Source organism: Drosophila elegans, unplaced genomic scaffold (genome assembly GCF_018152505.1).
Source record: "Drosophila elegans isolate 14027-0461.03 unplaced genomic scaffold, ASM1815250v1 contig_476, whole genome shotgun sequence".
In the NCBI taxonomy this organism is placed as follows: domain Eukaryota; kingdom Metazoa; phylum Arthropoda; class Insecta; order Diptera; family Drosophilidae; genus Drosophila; species Drosophila elegans.
The window spans coordinates 2,379,296-2,399,033 of NW_024545863.1; the positions used below are offsets into that span (position 1 = coordinate 2,379,296).

General features: G+C 39.3%; 1 protein-coding gene across 4 annotated transcripts; it reads right to left on the reverse strand.

Annotated features, from left to right (window-relative positions):
- Positions 1-399: 399 nt before the first annotated feature.
- On the reverse strand, positions 400-19,207 carry LOC108148756. 4 transcript variants are annotated; one of them, XM_017275952.2, is made up of 4 exons: positions 19,154-19,207; positions 16,399-18,227; positions 6,589-6,922; positions 400-806 (listed from the first exon to the last, which is right to left on the reverse strand). In XM_017275952.2, the coding sequence occupies exons 2-4, from the start codon at positions 17,826-17,828 to the stop codon at positions 408-410; spliced, it is 2,163 nt and encodes a 720-aa protein (XP_017131441.1). In that variant the 5' UTR covers positions 17,829-18,227; positions 19,154-19,207; the 3' UTR covers positions 400-407. The 4 variants fall into 4 exon arrangements, with proteins under 4 accessions (XP_017131441.1, XP_017131443.1, XP_017131444.1 ...); XM_017275954.2 differs by lacking the exons at positions 16,399-18,227; positions 19,154-19,207 and adding exons at positions 6,993-7,518; positions 9,322-9,418; XM_017275955.2 differs by lacking the exons at positions 16,399-18,227; positions 19,154-19,207 and adding exons at positions 7,017-7,518; positions 9,322-9,416.
- Between the last annotated feature and the right edge of the window lie 531 nt (positions 19,208-19,738).

Sequence of the window (19,738 nt, forward strand, 5' to 3'; positions counted from 1 at the left end):
AAACATAGAGGCTGGTCTTACGATTACTACCAATTATGTTATATTATGTTGGGTCTTCCTATATTGAGGTAAGCAGCAGATAACTTAGGCTTCGTGTCAGGATTTTTTTCAGGGCAATTCGAACTGCTAGTTCACCCAAGAATTTAGATCAGTTCGCTCGTAAATCGCTCGTAAGCCCTATTTATCGGTTATATCAACTTAAACTAAGCTTGGAGCAGGCCACTTTGATTGCCCAAGCAGCTCTTCGGGTTTGACAAGCTATCCACGCCCCGGTTAAAGGCGGAAACCCCAGCTCCTCCTCCTCCTTCGAGGGGTGAGGACGTGGTTGAGGCGGGCACGGGCACATCGCTCACGATCGCCTTGCACATGACCATCCTGACTCCGGCGAGGAAGTCCGAGAGGTAACATCATGTGGGCCGTGAAGGTGCCGGCGGCTTTCGCTCCACGGAGGCGGACTGCAGGACAACGGGTGGTGGCGGCGGCGGGGCACTCCGCATCCTGGGCACCGGCTTCTGGTCCTTGCCACTGGCCAGCGTATCCCGCAGCACCTTCGGCTGTGTCGTGATGACCTTTGGTATGGTTCCCAGATGCTTCGCCCTGGCATCCGCACCGCCCTCGTACCGCACCGATTCCACGGACGAGGATATCCGGCTGTTGCCCTCCTCGTCCACCTCGTTGCCATTGTCCACCTCGTCGTCCTCGTCCTCGTTCTCCTGATCCTCGATCAGGGCGCGGAACTCCTGGATCGATTCGTTAAGCACCCACAGTTGTGACAACAACGAGAGATCTAGTTGACGCAGTCCGTTCTGGAATTAAAAAGGGGAATATATTATAAACTATAATAAATGGGTTGATTGAAATAAATACTTATTCTTAATAGACAGCTCTATTAATTAAACAACGTTGTATAACATTTAAATAAATTGTTAAGTAAAATTTTAAATCCATCATCTTTTTTGATTTCATTTTAAATTAGGGCTGAAGGAACTTTCAAAGTTACTGTAATAGTTACTTTAAATTTAATTTAACAAAGTTTTATATATACTACAAAATGATGCAGTAAATTTAACTTAAATACAACGAAAAATACAGTTTCAGATCCAGACTCTCATTGGATTTATTTTACTTTGAGGATCAGCGTACTTTAGCTACTTTAAATTTTGTTAAAATTTTTTTAGATATATAACTTATATTTATACTGTAAAGTGTTGTAGTAAATTAAACTTAAACAAAATGAAAAACACAGCTCATCGAACTTTTATATTTACTGCTCGTTTAATCCATAGATTGATCAATGTAAAATAGTTACTTTACATTTTATAGATTTAGATTGTCTTATCCGAAATATATATCGTCTGGCTTGGCTGGTCATGAGCAATCCCAAATATTCATGTCCTCCTAAAGCCTTGGCCTGTATTTTCGCCAACATGACGCTTGTGGTCAAAATGAAAGTTCCCCTGTCGCTGTCCAGTAGGAAGGAAAAATCTCATTTGTCAATTAATATCGCGGCATAATATCGCGCGAAAAGAAAAGCAGCAAAAGAAAAACTTTCTGCAACCACGGCAGCATCGTGGTATTAGCCAAATCCGCTCAAGCCTGCGTTTTCGCTTCAACTAACTCCCACCTGGGTGCTTATGCATTCAGATTGGATGCAGAAGCAAATTAAAATGATTTAAAACTGCATGCTATTAATTAAGTAGATCGTATTTAAATAACATGGAAGTCCACAAATTCATGAATTTTTCAATAAATTATACCATGACTTAGGTGATTTTTAAATATTTATATATATATTGTAGACCATCAATTAACGGGAAAGCTTTCCCTTTGCGGTTGCGAACTTTGGTTTATAAAAACCGCATAACTCAATTTTCTTTACTTCCGACTAGAATACGGTTAGAAATTTTCCAATAATGGTTTCTTCTTCAACACTCGATACTTCTGCAACTGCTAATTTTTCGCTTTTCCTCAACTTTCGCAACAATCAGGAAGTATCTCTACGTGTTCTGCAGTAAAAAACAGCCTATCTGCGGTTTTTCTCTTTACCATTTGCTGTGTGCCACGTTAAGTGTGTGCCAGTTTTTGCCAGATTAATGCCGCATTTGGCGGGGGCGTCGCCTTGGGTCGAATGTGAATTAGTTGCAAATTAACATACTTGCAGGGTTATCCGTGGGAAGTTGATCCACATAGAATTGTGCTAATACCATTAGTTGGCTTGACCAGCAAGTGCAAATCAGACTGCTAGCAAATGTGGGTCAACAATTAGGGAAATCAACCACTTTAAGCAAATTTCTACTTAATATATATATAATCGTAAATGATATATATATCTATTAAATAAAGATTTAAAGTTTTTACAAGAGTTAAGAGCCTATGGAATTCAATTTACGATACTCCAGTTTATTGTTATATTTTCAGAGACATTTTTTTGTCAATTGCAGTTTCATTTATTAAATGATATTTCAAATCTGATTCAGTATTAGTTTTATTTTTATGCACTTCTGTCATAAATCAAATCAATACGGTTGACAATTTAATTAGCCCTAAGCTCTTTGCGCTAAAATTGCTTAGGGTTGTGCGAAGTGCTTATATTACATGCCCCGTGGTAATAGGAGGCTTGACACAAGCAGAAGCCCTAAAAGTATTTCTTAAATGCAACAGCGCCAAATGGCAATGAACGCTGCAAATGCCAGACAAGGCTGCCACTGCCCTCTCTCGCTGAATAGGTTTATATATGTATATATATTTATATATATATATGGATCTGCCCAAGATCCAAGATAAATAGTGGCGCGTTCTATCTTTAGCCGGGAAGCCATTCAGTTTACATCAAACATTGCTGCACTGATGCGTGAACTCTGCAGCTGAACGGCGGCACCTTTGCTAAAAATGCGGAAGATCAGGAAACGGGAAGGAATGAAAACAAGCCGGGAATTTCAGCAATTATTTGTAGAAAGAAAGGCAATCCAGATGTCTTGCCATTTGCCACAATCACTTTTGGTATACGCATTTTAAAATTAGCATAGGGAAACGAATCGTACGTTTATGCATATATCAATGATTTATCTTTTTAAGTGTTTTTTATCTGTTTCTACCTTACAGGTAAAAAGTTTCTCTAAAATATCCAAACTAAAAAGATAGCAAAAAGCATATGTCAAATCTATCATAAACACATAACAATTTTAGAGATAAGAAATATTTTGTTAGCCATTGTAATATTTGTAATAGTAAATTGTTTTTGAAATGGATTTAATGTTAATGCTTTCTAAAACCGAGTGTATCAAACAAATTACGCTGCATGGCTTTTATTCACTGCTTTTATTCATTGCTTTTATTCACCCTTTTATATCCCCAAGAGATTTAATTAACTCGAGAGGTAGGCAAATGAAGCAATAGACGGATTGCAGAACCCACATACTATATATCTCTTTTTTAAGTCTCGGCAAGAGGTTGGCGTGTCATGTTCGCGGTCTGATAAACTGAGCTCGGTGCGCATAGGATGTGCCAAATAAAGTGGAACAAGTGAGAAGCGATTAGCCGCAAATGGGGGTCTTTCTTGGCCAAGACGGGCTTAATCGGCAGCCGACGATCTCAAGAGCTGGAGAAAGAATGCCGGGCGGCGCGTTCAAGGCCATTTTATGTAAGCCGTAAAAATCCATTTCATGCATTGATGCATTTCTTCTCACAAACTGTCCGCTGTCCGCTGGCTCTTTAGTTACTATACTTTAGCTGCGGCCGCTGCTGCCTTTTTTTTCGTTCATAAATTTAATTTGCTGCCATAACCGAGGTATCTGGGAAAACAGCAACAACAACACAGCCAAACACCAGGCAACTTAAATTAGCTGAAGCGGACTCGCTTTGTTGCTTACTTGCCCGCTTGCCAAGATGCCAAGTTGCCAACTTACCAACTTACCAACTTGCTGGATTGGCTGGCTTAATGGCTGCGCATGCGCTGATTAGTCTTACTCCTGTTTTCTCCCATTGTGGCTCGGCATTACCCGGTGCTTTTTATTTCCCCCCAATGCGATGCGATGCGTTGTATTGCATTAACCAGGTTTATTACTTCATTTTCATCGCCGGCGTACCCATACACATTAGAGATGGTGCCGCTGATGGCAAACACTGATGGGAATGGCGAGCTTAACAATTGAGCCTAATTTGACTTGACAATCATCTATTAATCTGGAGGCAAGGTTTCTGCTTTTATGGGTTCTGCACTTCAAGAGATGGTAGAAAAAAACTAAGCCCAGATATAATTGCATTTCAGTTAGAAAGTTTTTCAAAGTCAGTGGTTATTGTTTGGGATAAAAGCAATACTACCCTTTCAAATAAAAATAATAAACTAGCCTAAAGTAATAACAAATCTTTTCTGAAATTATTATTATTTATGTGGTTAGAATGGATAATCGCCTTTTAGGTGGCAAGTCAAAAACCCATTGTGCCCTCAACTGAAAGCTGATCTAATAACATAATAGCAACCAACTACCGCACTGACCTTCAGCAAATATTTACTTTCAATTCGTGTTCGAAATAGAGTGAGTAAAAGCGGCTTTATATCAAATACAGTGCACATAAATAGACGTGATTGAGCACAATGCATATCCATATCGATATCTTGGGTTCACCAAGAAGGCTAACCACTCAATATCTGCCTTTTGCCGGCTCGCCATTCGAAAGCAAAAGCGGCCAACTAACATAATTGCAAAACACATTCACACACCGGACTTATGCCCATACCCATACCCATACTTACTGGCTTACACACCCACCGAACTGAACGATCGGAGCTTGAATCGTTAATCAACCGACCGAAACATTTGCGAAAACCAAGGAGAGATAGTTCAGATAGGTCAGCAAACGGATACCCTAACCATTAATTAGTTTAAAAAATAAATAAATAAAAAAACACTTCCCTATTGATCGAAATCTATTTTTCCAAGAAACTAGTGTTTTCTTTTCAATGTTGTCTAAACAACCGGGGCTTATCTTCCCCCTAATGGCATTTCGACAAGTTTTTGGCCCAACTTGGCCAGAAAATGACTAAACCCCGGTAGAGTTAGATAAACAAATCGCTATTGTGGCAACGAATAAATTTAAATGCCTCGCAGAAATAACACACGATAATAAATGGTTGGGCAAATACAATGACCAATTAAAGTGTCATTGGGCCTGCGTTGGCGAACTGAAGGAAACTTTAATGTAACAGCTAATAGAACTACTCATATGAAATGCGTTAAACGAATAATAATAATAATAGTAATGTCAATATTACACGGGAAATGTGGCCCACAAATAGTGCCATTTGAGCCCAAGACTTGGCCAAATCTCAATAGCCATATTGCACAACAGCAGACATGCAAATTGCGCAAAATGCTTTAAATGGTGCACAATTTAGTATTTATTTTCAATTGTTCACCACCGCCACAGATCGACGTCTAAATCGGAGCAGCACGAAAAAGTCAGCGTTTTTATTCAGAAGACTTTGCTTTGGTTTGGTTTGGTTTGGTTTTGATTTGATCCGAGACAATACTATACAGAAAATGGCCGCTCCTAACTCAAGGCTTACTGGGGTATTTACACCTACGCCTAAGCGAGTATTAAACAGGTTCTTACGGCCATAATACTATAGGCTATAAGTATTGAACAAATGCTGCTGCCAGCTAGCAAAATTAAATGTGAAAGGTTTGGCCAACATAGACTTTGCCCACCACTCGCAGAAGTTTGGTATTAGGCGGCTGAGCTAAAGTTTACCAAGGCAGGTCAATAAAGTTCACTTCCAAATGCAGCTCTCTTACCCTTAAGAAGTGTGTTAGATTGCGGCACAAGAGTGACAACATTCAAATAAAAATAACTTTGTACGTCAGAGAACTGGTTTTGCTCGCTAAGCGGGGCGATTAAATTGCAAATATTTTGAAATCATTTATTTTAAAACTGAGTCATGGGAAATATTTAAGACAAGTTCATTTCAGAACGAGTATGGTGAAACAAAAGGTGCCCTTTTTAAAAGTCGTCTTAAAAGGTAGAGCTTTAAATATTTATCTTTAAAAGAAGAACATAATCAAACTTGAAGTCCTGACTACAGAATAACCCATTAAAAATTATGTGTGATATAAAAGTATGTTCTAATGTCTTAAGATTAATAGAGCAACAATATCTTTCCTGCTTACACTTACACTTGAAGTGTATTTTCATATAAATGGTTTTATAGGTATTTATTTTATTACAAAATATAAACAAACCTAAATTCCTATCTAAATAATAACCAATTTAGAATTGTTTGTGGTATTGAATTAAGATCTTAATAAGGCATGTCTGCTTGAAATCCACTTTAATGTATTTTTATTAATTTGGGTTTCTATATAAAAAATTGATTTATATTATAAAGAAAGCAAAAAACAAACCAATTTAAAATTATGTGTGATATTGAAGTAAAGTCTTAAAGACACTTGTTTAAAAGATCTTCAGCATCATGTCCGCTTAAAAACCACTTAAAATCATATCTTGAACCTATGCTCTTCTATCTCAACCAATGCTGGTTTAGTTTACATTTACAATTATGAGTGCAATAAAATATGATTGAGATCTTACCATTTCCTTCCGCAGCGTCGCAATTTGTGCATCCAGAGTGCTGCCTGCTTCGACTGCTTGGGGGTTTCCTTTGGCGGATAAGCTGGGGGATTTCGCTTCGGATTTCGCCGCTATTGCTGGTATTGCCGTATTTCCGTTCGGCGATGCGGGCAGTGACTTGTCGATGGCATTCTCATTGCTGTCCTGGACGACACTTTCGTTTGGTTTTTGGCTGATCTCACTGCTGTTGGCATTTCCCTCCACATCACTCAGGAGTCCCGAATCGGAGCACAGTAGTTTATTGAAGCCAATCAGCGATTTTGGCAGCGGTGGCAGCTCGCAAGCCGAATTTCCACTGCAAGTATAAGATAATAGAAGACAGAAGTTAGTCATATGAAGTAGCGCAATCTAGAGACAGTACATACAATTTATTTCCAACCCAACTATACCTTTGCTTGCCACCCAAATAGCCATAACCTTGCCAATAACCAATCACATGACCATCTAGACCATCATCACTCTCCTTATCAAAATCCTCATCATCATTATCCTCCTCATTTCGATCGCTCATTTCGTTTAGAACCAGGGGCAAAACCGTCACCGCCTCACCAAAATCACTCTCATCCTCGTAGTCACTGCAGGTGGTTGGGGTTTCACCTCGCCCGATCCTCAGCTCCTCGTCATCCTTCTCGTCCAAGTTAAAGAATCCGTCCTGGAAACGCTGATACCACCTGGCCACGTACTCGGCACTGGGGCAGAAGGGCCCGAAGGCATTGCGGCACTCCTCGAAAATCTGGGCGGGATGGAGGCGGCGCCGGAACCCAAACAGGATGCACTGTTGCAGTTCCACGGCCGAGGGCGCCGGAATCGGCGACAGGAAAAGCTCGTCCAGGTCCTCGGACATTTTCGGTGACTTTATGAGATGGCGCTTGAAACGACCTATGACATTAGCTGCAAAGTTTCCATTGCGGATAAGATAGGTGGATCGTTTAGAATTCATATTGGAGCGTAAAGCCGATCGATTTCTAAGTCTTAACGCATTTCCTTAGTTTGAACAGAGAACAGAACACAGCAACGGAATACAGAACACAGAACAGTGGATGGATGAGGTGATGGGTTCTTTCAGCTGGGGTTTTATCAGATGTTGGTTAGGCACAGCAAATGTTTTGGCTTATTTGTGTTATTTCTAACAAGAAGCTAATGACATAAGCTGCAAAGATTTTTATTGTCGACATATTGCAATGTAGATTCTAAGAAATATTATATATAATATATATACCATTATGTCAACAGATAATCAAACAGAAAGCACAGGAACATCAAACAAAGCAGCGCAAAAGGTGATTGGTATTATCAGTGTATTATCAGTTGTTGGCTAAGCAGATAAAACTAACAACATTTTAAATTCTTTCTGACTTTTTTATCTCTTGACTTAAGCAGAACAAAGAATTTATAAATTATAGGCTAAGCGCAGACAGTTCGCAATTCTCTGATATAAAAAGAATGGCATTTCAATCTCAATCTGTAATATTAGCACAGGCATTCACATGTATAAAGATACACGAGAACTTGGCCAGGTATGCGAAAAATATAAAGTTATGTACATAATGCAAGCACAACTCCATTCGTAAAAGAAACCAGACACGAAGGCCATCAACTTATGGCTTTAGAATGCTAGCAACAAACGAGTTCAAAAAATTTGTTAAACTGTCTGTTCAGTCAGTTGCATCAAAGGCCATAATACAGAAACAAAAACGTGGTCAATGCAAGAGGTAATTTAGTTTTGTGACTTCATTTAGTCTTAATGGCGACTTAAGTTTGCTGTAAACAAATAATCGATATGAAAATTGTAAATTTTTCACAGCAATTCATATTTTGTGCTTGTCTTCGATATACAGACATCTTCTATTCTAATATTTTTAAAATGTATTTATATGTAGATAGTAATTTGTACTAGTTCAAACACGTTGTGTAATCAACTTGTCATAACATTTATGGTGGGCTTTTTATAAAAGGTCGTTTAGCTTAATAAAGTTCGGCTGGCTCTATATTAGATCTATAGGGCTCACCGGCTATTTTCATAGCCATAATCAACACCTTTCATCTTATTTCGACCCACACGTCAAACTATTTTGAATATGCAAATTCAATTTGTCGGCAGATGTTTGAAGCTTTATGTATATCCATCCCTTCGTGATGCATAATTAAATAGAATATTTAGAGAAACGTGCATTCTTTCAACCAGTATTAAAACAAAGAATTTAACAACTGATCATAATCATAAATTTATTTTGATTTTCTACTGAACTGATATTACGTCATGAGATTTTCACAAAAACATTGGGAAAAGCAATTTTCTGCGCAGGGCAAGGCTGGAGGTCAACGAAAATGATTTTATACAAACGTAAATGATGTCTTTATCTGAAATGTCTCACATGTCGGTTAATGAAAACACATGTATATCATACGAATCCGCAAGTTGTTACTTTTCAAATAGCCGATGTTGTGAAGTAATAACACATTGGAAAAACACTGTGGCAACATTTTTTTTTTAAAACAATACACAAATCAACACGAAATCTTTGGATTTTTTCTTGTATTTATTTTGCGAAGCAGAGGCAGCGGAAAAGATATTATTTTTACTATTCGCAGCATGTCTAATTTGGTTCGCTAATCTGTCATTTTTATCTGAAGAATTCACACAGCTGCGTAAACATTGTCATGAAAAGGGTCTGCGATTCAGCGCGTACTCACAAATTACGATTTGTACAAACAGTATGGGAAAAATGAACATATAATCTATGTTTCCTAGTTCCGTTTGGCGTGGATATTGTTTGTTTCGCTGCGAAATTCGCGTGCAACTAAAAATTAAATGCTGCCACTTTCGGCCACGTTGGATCACCCAAATCACCCAAATCCCCCAAGAGAGAGCCCCAAGGAGCCCCAAAACAGCAAAACAGCAAAACAGAGACACGAATGCCACGCGATCGGTGAGCACTCACGAGAGTGAGAATTGGGAATCGAGACAAAAATAAAAATATATAAGAAATGAGCAAATTTATTTAATAAAAAAATAAAATGACAAACAGGGTGTATATGGACTCGAAAAGTGGGAATTGTTTACTTTCATTTATTATTGGATTTAACAACTTGAAGATTATCGTAAACAGATTTTTCTATTGAATATTTGGTTATGGTTTTGACAAGCTCAATGGCATCTATATCTTTTTCAAGCAAATATCTTTTGTTTAACTTTATTTTGGGATTACAAGGCAATATTTAAGCGATTCTTTATCATATATTTTAAATTGTTTACTATTCACCGTGATTACTAGACTCAATTTAGGCAAGACATTATAGTTTTACTATCGGAACCATTTTTTAAATACCCATTAATTTTAATGTGTACTAAAGGGGCATTATTCCATCTTTGATTTATTTCAAAGTTTTTTATTAACTTTACTAGGCATTTAATATTTGTAGTCAAAGGTAAGAAATTAAATTAGAAATTAAACCATTTTATACATGCCCATTAAATGTAATGGGTATTATCTTCAGGAAGAGAATATCACAATTATTAAGCTACAACATATAATTTGCTAAATACTGATTGACTTTACTGAACATCTTTAAAGTAATCAACAAAACACTTAAGAATAAACTTAAGTTTGAAATTAAACTAAAATCTTTAGTACCAAAAAACGTATCGATCAAATTTAAAGGGCACTAAAATGGTTTTAATCTTTAGATCTGTAATGTTGTTATGAAATCTCCCCTACCTCTTTTTGGAACCTTCTTGAACACCGTCGTAAAATCTTCATAGATGATCCATAAGATCCCCAGCCTTGCAGCACCCTGTAGCGCCCCTGTCACCAGCGGATTTCCAGATATTTTTAGACATAACAAAATAACACGCTCGCGCCGCTGTAGTACATCATGTACGAAACATAGTAATCAGGCAGCTCTTCAACGAGACCTTAGGGCAATCCGTATAGCCGGCAATAACAGAGAATAGCTGAGATTCTGGCGCAGAGGAATTGTGCCCATTCCCATTCAGAAATATCCGAACATGATGGCAAGTGATGCAGCCGTCAAATTTGTCTTATTTCGGACCCCAACAACGCTTGTTGTTTTTTTGTGTTTTTTTGTCTTTTTTTTTTGTTCAGTCTTAGCCTTGCTCGGCCAGAGAGACCAAAGCGAATTGGGAGCGTGCGGAATGCGGCAGTCTATATATAAACCGGGTAGAATCAGATCCACGCATTGCCGACGACATCCGCTGTGACCCACAGAAGAAGTGCATCGAATGGGGAATGGGCGAATTATACAGACAATTGCGCAGGTGGCGAATCGGAGCACGCACATTGCAGGATGTCTCAGCAGAACAATGCAATATATATATATATATTAGCGCCATGGCGATTTCTCGACAGGCTACGTGATCATAATACCAATAGTTGACCCAAAAATTTCACCACACATTTATGAGCTTTCCTTGGCTAAATGCTTGGCAAAACAAATGGCACTCAAGTGGCAAGTTGCCTGAGAAGGTGATAAAAAAGGGGAATTTAAATGGCTGCGTAGAAATCTGTGGGTCAGTTCTTTAAGACGGAGACTCTTTCTCAGCCATTTAATGAGGGCACGGTAAAGACTAATAACGCCGCCTCAAGTTGGGAATTGGCGCCACAATCGGGTTCCAGTTTCTCACAGTAACTTTCTCACGCATTCTAATAAGGCATCGTTTTCCATTGTCTTTCTACGCAGAAGACAGCCGAAGCCGAAGAGTCCGGTGCAAATTAAGTGAGACGTTGCTGAGTTGGATAGTACCATAGTCTTGGGAGAGTGGGAGTTATTATCGCCAGTTACTCACGTATTGTCGCCCTTTTACGTGAGCCACTCCCAAACAAAAAAAAAAACAAGAAACCATCACAAAATCGCTCATATCGAAGCGTTTTCGCTTTCATTCAAAATACCCCACCAACTACTCACCGCAGAGCCCATAAATTTCTATTTTCTAACTTTTATTTCGCCTCTGCCCGAAGAGTTTCTAAACAAATATACCAATAGTATGCAAATGAGCGAGCGACTAGAGCGGTTTAGTTACCCAAATAAATTGTGTTGTGCGACATACGATTAGTCGCGCGTTTCTCTTTCGAATCCAACAAAAAGCGAAATTTTGATTTCGGTTTCCTGATTAGTAGAACGAAGCCAAAGCCGGCCAATAGCCACCTTACACCGCCTTACAAATTACAAATAGCTCATCGAATGGCTTAATTTATGCAGATTGTTCATCATAGCTATGTTCGGTCCGCATATAGCATGATATCGGTCGGCATAAGACCACTGCTGAGACTTTGTTTGCCGGAGCCTCAAAAGCGAAAGCACCGCAATGCGAGCGGGACATTTTCGAGAATACCAAAAATATGCAAGACACGCTATTGATCCCATTAAAAAATCACAAGTAACAATTCGAAAGAGGGACTTTGATGATTAATTGCCTTTTAAAACAATCGAGCCATACCAATTAAGATCAACAATCAAATTTGTAAGAGAGAAAAAATTTAAATGGACGCATTAGTCTATAAACCTTGAATTCTCGCTATCAAAAGTTTCTTTAAATAAAATGTTGTTATTAAATTTAGATTTTAAAATTGGAACATGTTAGTCAAAGACAACTATAAAGTCTGCCTATCAAAACTTTAAGTGGTTCCAAAATCGATTTGTCTAAACATTTTTTACCTAGGCGTAAAAATAAAAACACCCATATGAAAAATACATAAGTGCCATTAAAATTTCCTTATGTGAAAGTAAAATGTTCAGTGTGCAGCTTGGCAACCACAAACGAATAAATCCATCCACTTGACCACCGAACGGAACAGGAAACTTGGGCAATACTCGCGCACTTGAGATACAAATCTACAAATCTGCGCCAGCTTGGCTCAGGCTGCTATTTTTGGCCAGACATCTGCGTGGAGTTGTTGGCATTAAAAAATTTAAAAAAAAAATAAGGGTAAAACAAATGCAGAGCGGGGGCAAATTAAATGAGAAACGAGCTCTGAACGCCAAAATCATATGAAGTTCGATCGAAAAGTAAGTAAAATTAGGCTTTGTGTAACCAATACTCAAGTGCATAAACATCTGGTTATTCAGGGCCACTGCCTTAGTTTTAAAAGTAATAAATATAATAAAACCCTTAAATCTAACACCTCTACTTCCTGTTGCAAAGCCTAGATTATATCATTAGCTTGTGCTGCAAAATTTCATTATAAACTGTACGGAGCATACAAATAAATGTGTGCTCAAAGTTTTCGGTTTATGTAAGCCACACTCGTAGGCGAAGTGGAGTAGAGTCCACAAACTTCATCCACTTTTGGCTTCCAGGTCCAGGCTGCTTTTCCGCGAGTTTTGTTTTCCGTTAAAATCAAGTTTATAGTGTCTTCGGGTATTTTGGCCACTTTTTGGCAAAGTTGGTTTGGTCTGTATTCCTCACCTTGTAAACTAGTAACACTCATTTGGGCATTCATTTCTGGTACAAGTGGTAAACACATCACTAATCATGCAATTAATTGACTTGATCTTTTCCAGAAGTTTCTTTTCGAAAGGTTGTACTTTAGAGGGGACAGCTTAAGATCCATTGACCTGATACTTTCCTGGGGAGAGAGAACAAAGGGGTAGTTGAACTTTGGGTATCTGTCGCATCATCATCATCATCATCTTGGGATATTTAGCTGCTAGCCAAGTGAAACAGAAGCATATTACGCAGAAATACTCGTACACGTACGCGTATGCCAGAAAGTCAGTCAGTTAGGCCGAGTTGAGGGCTTTGTCGAGTCACTGGTCGTACTTTAACGGTTCTCACACTCGTAACAGCCTCAAAAACCTGACTTGTATATCTTTGGCAAACACAGAAATTACAACTCCGCCACCTGAAACTACTGAGTGGCTGACAGCCGTCAAGCCTCCGAAGCGGCCATGATTTTAATCGTAGTCGAAGGTGTTTCTGTGCCCAGTTTTTGGCTTATTTCCAGTCTATGCAGTATAGTATATTATACTGTATATGTAATTCAAAAGACAGAGTAACCATTTAGAAAGGTTTATAAACCTTCAATCGCTTTATTCAACAAATAAATGTTTATAAATGCTGTATGGAATGTAAACTTATTTACCCGTATATGTTGATAACTATAAAAATTTCGGTGAAAGCTTTCATGTTTGGTCTGCTAATCACCTTGCCCCTTGTTTAATATAAATGAACTTTTGACCGAACAAAATCTCTCTTAAATCGAACGCAGGTACCAGTCAATAAAAAAAAAACCTACCGTTTCTATAATGGGTTTCAAAAACGGCATGCATTTACATTAAATTTCGAAGATATGTAAATCACGATCTGCATTTTGTGTTTGGCTTTCATTCGCCTTGCAATTCTCAGAAAATTATGTTGGAAAATGATTGGTAACAACAAGTAATGCGAAGCAATAATCAAGTTGCAATCGTCGTTATTCAAGACATTACCACATGCAAACAATCCAATTCCATTTTGCTTTTAATAATTGCTTATAAATGACAATTAAGCGCGGTTTCCAAAGAAAAACTTTGTAGGTAAGTTCTTTAAACTTCAATAAACTACAATAAAATGAGTGAATGAAATTTTTGTGTGCAATAACATAGAAATAAATTCCCGGAAATGCCTTTATAAAAGTTTTACGACTTTTACTCAAACTTGTAAACCAAAGTACCAGCAATCTATATATAGAAGTACGAGGAAACGGTAAACGTAAACATAAACCATTCTTGATAACGGCAACCAACCATTATGCAAATTGAAATCGAAGCAGCAACAACTGGATGCAATGTTGCTTTCGCCGTGTGATTGAATTTATTTTATAACGCTTGCGTCGAGGTTGCAACAGTTAGCCACAGCCGATATGCCATGGAAATATATATAGATATAGATATAGATGTACTTATATATATATGTGCGACTGCACTTATCTCTGAATCACCTCATATGCATAAGACCCAATCTACACGTTCAGGCATTTGAAAGATGCAATTTGCCAGTTACATTTCGCTGTAGGAAATGACTTCTCGACAATGTTCGTTTAAATATGCATTGATTGAGTGAGTAATAGATAAATTGAAATACATTATTATCGGCACAAAATGATTGCATGAGAAAAGAGAGTCAGAGCAAGTTATTTCAAAATTATTTTAACGCAATTACATATGTAATGCATGAACAGATTTTAAGTTTTTCTCCGCATCTTATGCATATTTCATGAATAATACAAGTTCCTTTTATGGAAATATAGTCTTGTATCCACCAAAATTAAATTAAACTTTATTTCAACCATTATTTTGGTAGTTAGTTAGTAAGTAAACTTATTAAATGACTACTTTTTATTTTCTTTATGTCAAAGAGGGTTTCAATCCTATGCTACAAGTTAATATCTATTAAAATGTAAGTCTGAAACTGATTTTTATGCAGTCGAACACTATCAGCTTTCTAACAAGAAACCCACTTGATTAGAGACTATTAACTCGTGATTTATTGACGGTGTAAAGCCAGCTTCTATCGGCCATTCTGATGGCCTGCCAATGAAAGCTATACTTCGTGTGAATAAGCAAATATTGGAATATACATATATGCACGATATATGAAGTATCTTGGTCGTGTGTGCGATGGCGCAAATGCCAAGCACTGTGAGTCACGATAATCACTTTTCGCCGCGACAAACACGTACTGCAAGCGGAATACATATAAGTATTTTTATATGTTAATATAAACACAGGCCCATTGTGTGTACCCGTACCCTTACACGTTCCCGCTAAAATCCCAATCTTTGGAGTCGTAAAAGAGCGCCTCAAAACGGGTTTTTGGCCACTTCGATTCTGCTGTTTTTGCTGCTCAAAATACTAACAAGTAAACCTAAATTGTTAATATCGCAAGCCTTTGCGGCGACTACTTGCGGCAATTGCGAACCCAAAAGCTCGCACATGCAATGTGCAATCTGCAATGTGCAACATGCAACAAAACCACATTCGAAATGATGTCAGCACAGATAAATTAATGTAAACCATCAAGCCCGCTTCTGTGAGAGATCTCACTCGGAAAGTGTGCGATGCGAGCTATGGTAGAGACAATGGAGGCATAGTCCCAGTCCAAATATATACCAGTTGCACGTGAAGATGATGATGATGATGAAGATGAAGAGGATTCCGTGGGAGGCGCACGGTCGATCAAAACCATGTCAATGGAGCCCAGCGAAACTCGGTGAACTAATTGCGGTAGCTCAATAACGAGATCCAGATAGGCAAATGCCGACCATTCGATATGGTGTGCCAAAGTCATATTCAGTTCAAAACTGTTACGACCTCCAAACCGATCTCCCATAAAGCTAGAGCATTATATGTCTTCCATTTCTTCTCCTTTACCTAATGCGAATTTGCATATTCATTAGCAATAAATAAATAGGCAAAAACAATAAATGTTTTTATTGTGGCGCTAATGGACATTAACTCCCTTTCATAAATTTTCAATCCATTAGTAATTGAAAAGCTATAGTATTATTATAGCAAAATATAATAGGTTTTAATTCGCTAAATAAAATTTTGTTTTATGACAGCGATACTTTTAAATAATAATTGTAATTATTGAAAATCTTATTTTAGATATATTAACATTCATAATAAATCAAACCTGTAAAACGATGATAATATTTTTAAAATCTTAAGAGTTTTCTTGTATTTAAAGTACCAAAGTCGTACTAAGTTAAAAGCATTATTTAAGCTTAAAAAATTCAAATTATTAACATAGCGTTTTTTAAGACTCACCGTTTTCCATTGCGAGAACGCTTCTCGGTCTCCGCTTCCTTGACGCTGTCCCAACTGTCGCCCACTCCCGAGGACATGTCGTCCAGCCGCTCCTCATCCTCCATGCCCGAATCCTCGAGGCTGATGTGGCAGCTGGTCAGAGTCACCGCGGTGCCATTGTCGCCCACCTCGATCCAATCCGAGGTGCGGATGCGTTGGGATCGCTCCGTGCCGTAGGGCGATGAATCCGTGGAGCAGCCCGATGGACAGCGCTTCCTCAAGGACACACCCTCCTGGCCGGCGTTCTCCTTTAGCGATTTATTCACCGCATAGGTTAGTGTATCCTCCTCGTCGACATCCCCATCGGCATCCTCCACATTGTCCGCATCCACGTCCTCGGTGTCGGCATCATCGATGGAGTTATAACGCCGGCGCGATAGAACACTCTTAGGAGTGGATGTTATCGGTGGCGAAAGGGATTTGCTGGTGGGCAGCTGCTCCAGGGAACAGGACTTGTTCCTCATGGCAGCCAGCTCCGAGATGAGCATCTCGTGGAAGGCCTGCTTCTTCTGCGGCGTGTTGCCCACGCTGATCGAGCTCTTCATGGTGCTGGTCTGGCCCTGGCCCCCACTCACATTGATCCTCATGCAGTTGCCCGTGGCCTGGATGGTCAGAACATCGGACTCCTGCTTCAAGGCCTCGTGCTTGGTTATAATGGTGGTATCGGTGGCGGTCTGCTTCTGGCCCTGATTGATGATTATTTCCGAGAAGAGTCGCTCTGCGGCGTTCTTCAGATTGTTCTTGATCTCCACAGTTCGGCCGGCCAGGAATCCTCCATTGTGTGGAGCTGGTGCCGCCTCCTTCTGACAGCCATCTAGTGTGGTTTTGGATCTTCTGAAGAGGCCAGTAGATGGGTTGCTGGCTGCCACTGGTATATCCTCCACATCCAGAGTGGCCACGGGCAGTTGGACTATCTTGCGGGGTCTGGGTAGAGGCTGGCTGGCCGGCTGAAGACCCGCCCGCTCGAAATCCACCTTGCCCAGGCTCAAGCGGGTGTCCTTGCGGGGCGTGGTTTGCGGGGAACCCCCGATCACGCTTATCGAGTTGTGACGATTGACCGTGACCACTGAGGTAATAGCCTCCCGCGGTTTGGCAGTTGGCACATCGGGGGCCTTACGCAGTTTAAGGGGCTTAACCGGAGGAGGAGGAGCTACTAGCGCCGTCGTGGGCGTCTGGGTTTGGGCCTGTTTCTTGGCCAGATTTACAGTCGGAGATTTGTAGACCAGAGTGCGACCCACGGCACTCAGTTGGCTCACGAAGGTGGGCTTCTTCTGGATGATCGGTGGGGCTCCATTGGCCGCCGATTGGGTTTGGGCTGCTTTGGGCCTGGGTGGCACTGGCGGTCCGGGCCGCTTCACCACCACGGCTGGCGATCCGGCGGTTGTGGCCATTGCCAGTTAGTCGTTGCTATTCTCACGCCAAACCGCACTCGAAACCAGTATTTTTAGGTCACTTCTCGAACGGCGAACAACGACTGAGCGCTTATTTATTATTATTACTTAGCATAAGCGCGCAAATGGGAAACTAGTTTGGCTCTTCTCACATGGCGATGTCCTCTCCTCATCGCCGCCTCATCTCCTCCAGCCTTTGTGATGCAGCTGCCGACGATCTCTGATCTATTTTGAATATAGGCCACCGCGTCGCTGCAACGGAGCTAGTTGGATTTAGCCAAGTAACACTTTATTGGTCGGTTATTCGATATGGAATATGGCCGCTTGGCTCGGCTCTGCTTCTGCTCTTTTGCGAAACTCGTTTTCGTCGCTTTATTTGCACGCTCGATCTTTGGGGTTCTGTGGATTTTAAAGTGAAAGGGTTCCGTTTATTTTGGTTTGTGTGTCTTTCGTTTAGGCCATGGAATCTTTGGGTGCCTACGAATGCCAAGCCACTTTAATTGTTCATTATTAATGAACAATGAATTGTGAGGCCTGCACCTCATAAACGATCTAACAGCTCTATCACAGTGGGAAATGCCTTCAACTTGTTGGGTTCTTTTTGGCCTTAAAGTGAAAGGATTTTTGTTGGTAGACCTTCTCTTTAAATGATGAAAATTATAATGTCTGAAGCTAGTTAAACCAATTAAAATAAGCTCAACGGCTTAGTTCATCATTATAATGGATAAGAATGTCAGGCCATAAAATATACAAACTAACATATGAATAAGCTATAAAAAACTATAAACAACAGAAATAAATAACATAGGCACTTAAAATATACAACCACACACACACGAACACACTTTACAAAAGTGGACTTTAAAAGAATGGCGTTGGCAATTAACGGTTTTGTTTGTTTGTACAAAGAAATTTCACTTTAGCACTGATTTCGGCACTTGCTGGATCTCGAGTTTACGATCTTTTAACAGCCTTTATTTGTTTAAATTTTATGTATTGTATATTATTTATGCACTGCACCCACACACCTACACATAAATCACTGAGCCGATTTTAAAGGCACGGTCGTAGGAAGTGGGATTTTATAGATCAGTTCCTCTTGAAATTATTCAATAAATGAAATTATCTCGGGGAATTCTAATGACTTGTTCTGTGCCGCCTTGTGATTCATCTGCGTTTGTCAAATAGTAAATATTGCATTTTGCGCTTCAAATAGGTACAACCATTGCATCGAAAACACAAACACACACTCAGGCACACACATACACACACACACACACACGCAGCAAAGACAAAGTTGTCCCGATTTGAACCGATACGGATACTATATGCGATATGTCCGCTATACGTTGCGCTTTGCACGAGAGCCAGAAATAAACTGAAACGGAGAAAAAACGAATCGAAAGAGCGGCCAGTTAAGCGCACCTTGCTCAATATTGTTGTTGCTCCACGGCCGACTGTGTGTGTGTTTATGGGTGTGTGAGAGTGCGGCAGTGTGGGTGCTTTGGATAAACGAGTGACGCGGCAAAACTCGAAAAGTCTGCACTTCAATGATTCGTTCATGTTGTATGGAGACTTGAAGCTACTCTAAATCTCTTATAAAAAAAAATAAAAATGTACAGCTTTATTTAAAATATTTACCATATCCAGACTTTTGATCAAGATGTAACAAAACATCTCTGTTTTTCGGGTTATCTAAAAATGTTTTTGTTTATAAACAAAATTAATTCTATCAATTTGAGTTAATATGTTAAACATTGTAATTTCAAGTTTATTAAGGAATAACTATCGAAAACAAAAATTAGTTAATCTTCTATTTTATTTCATATCAAATATATTTCTTTTAAACAAATAATTAAATATATTTTTATATATTTAAATTTAACATAGTAAATATGTAGCTAAATAAA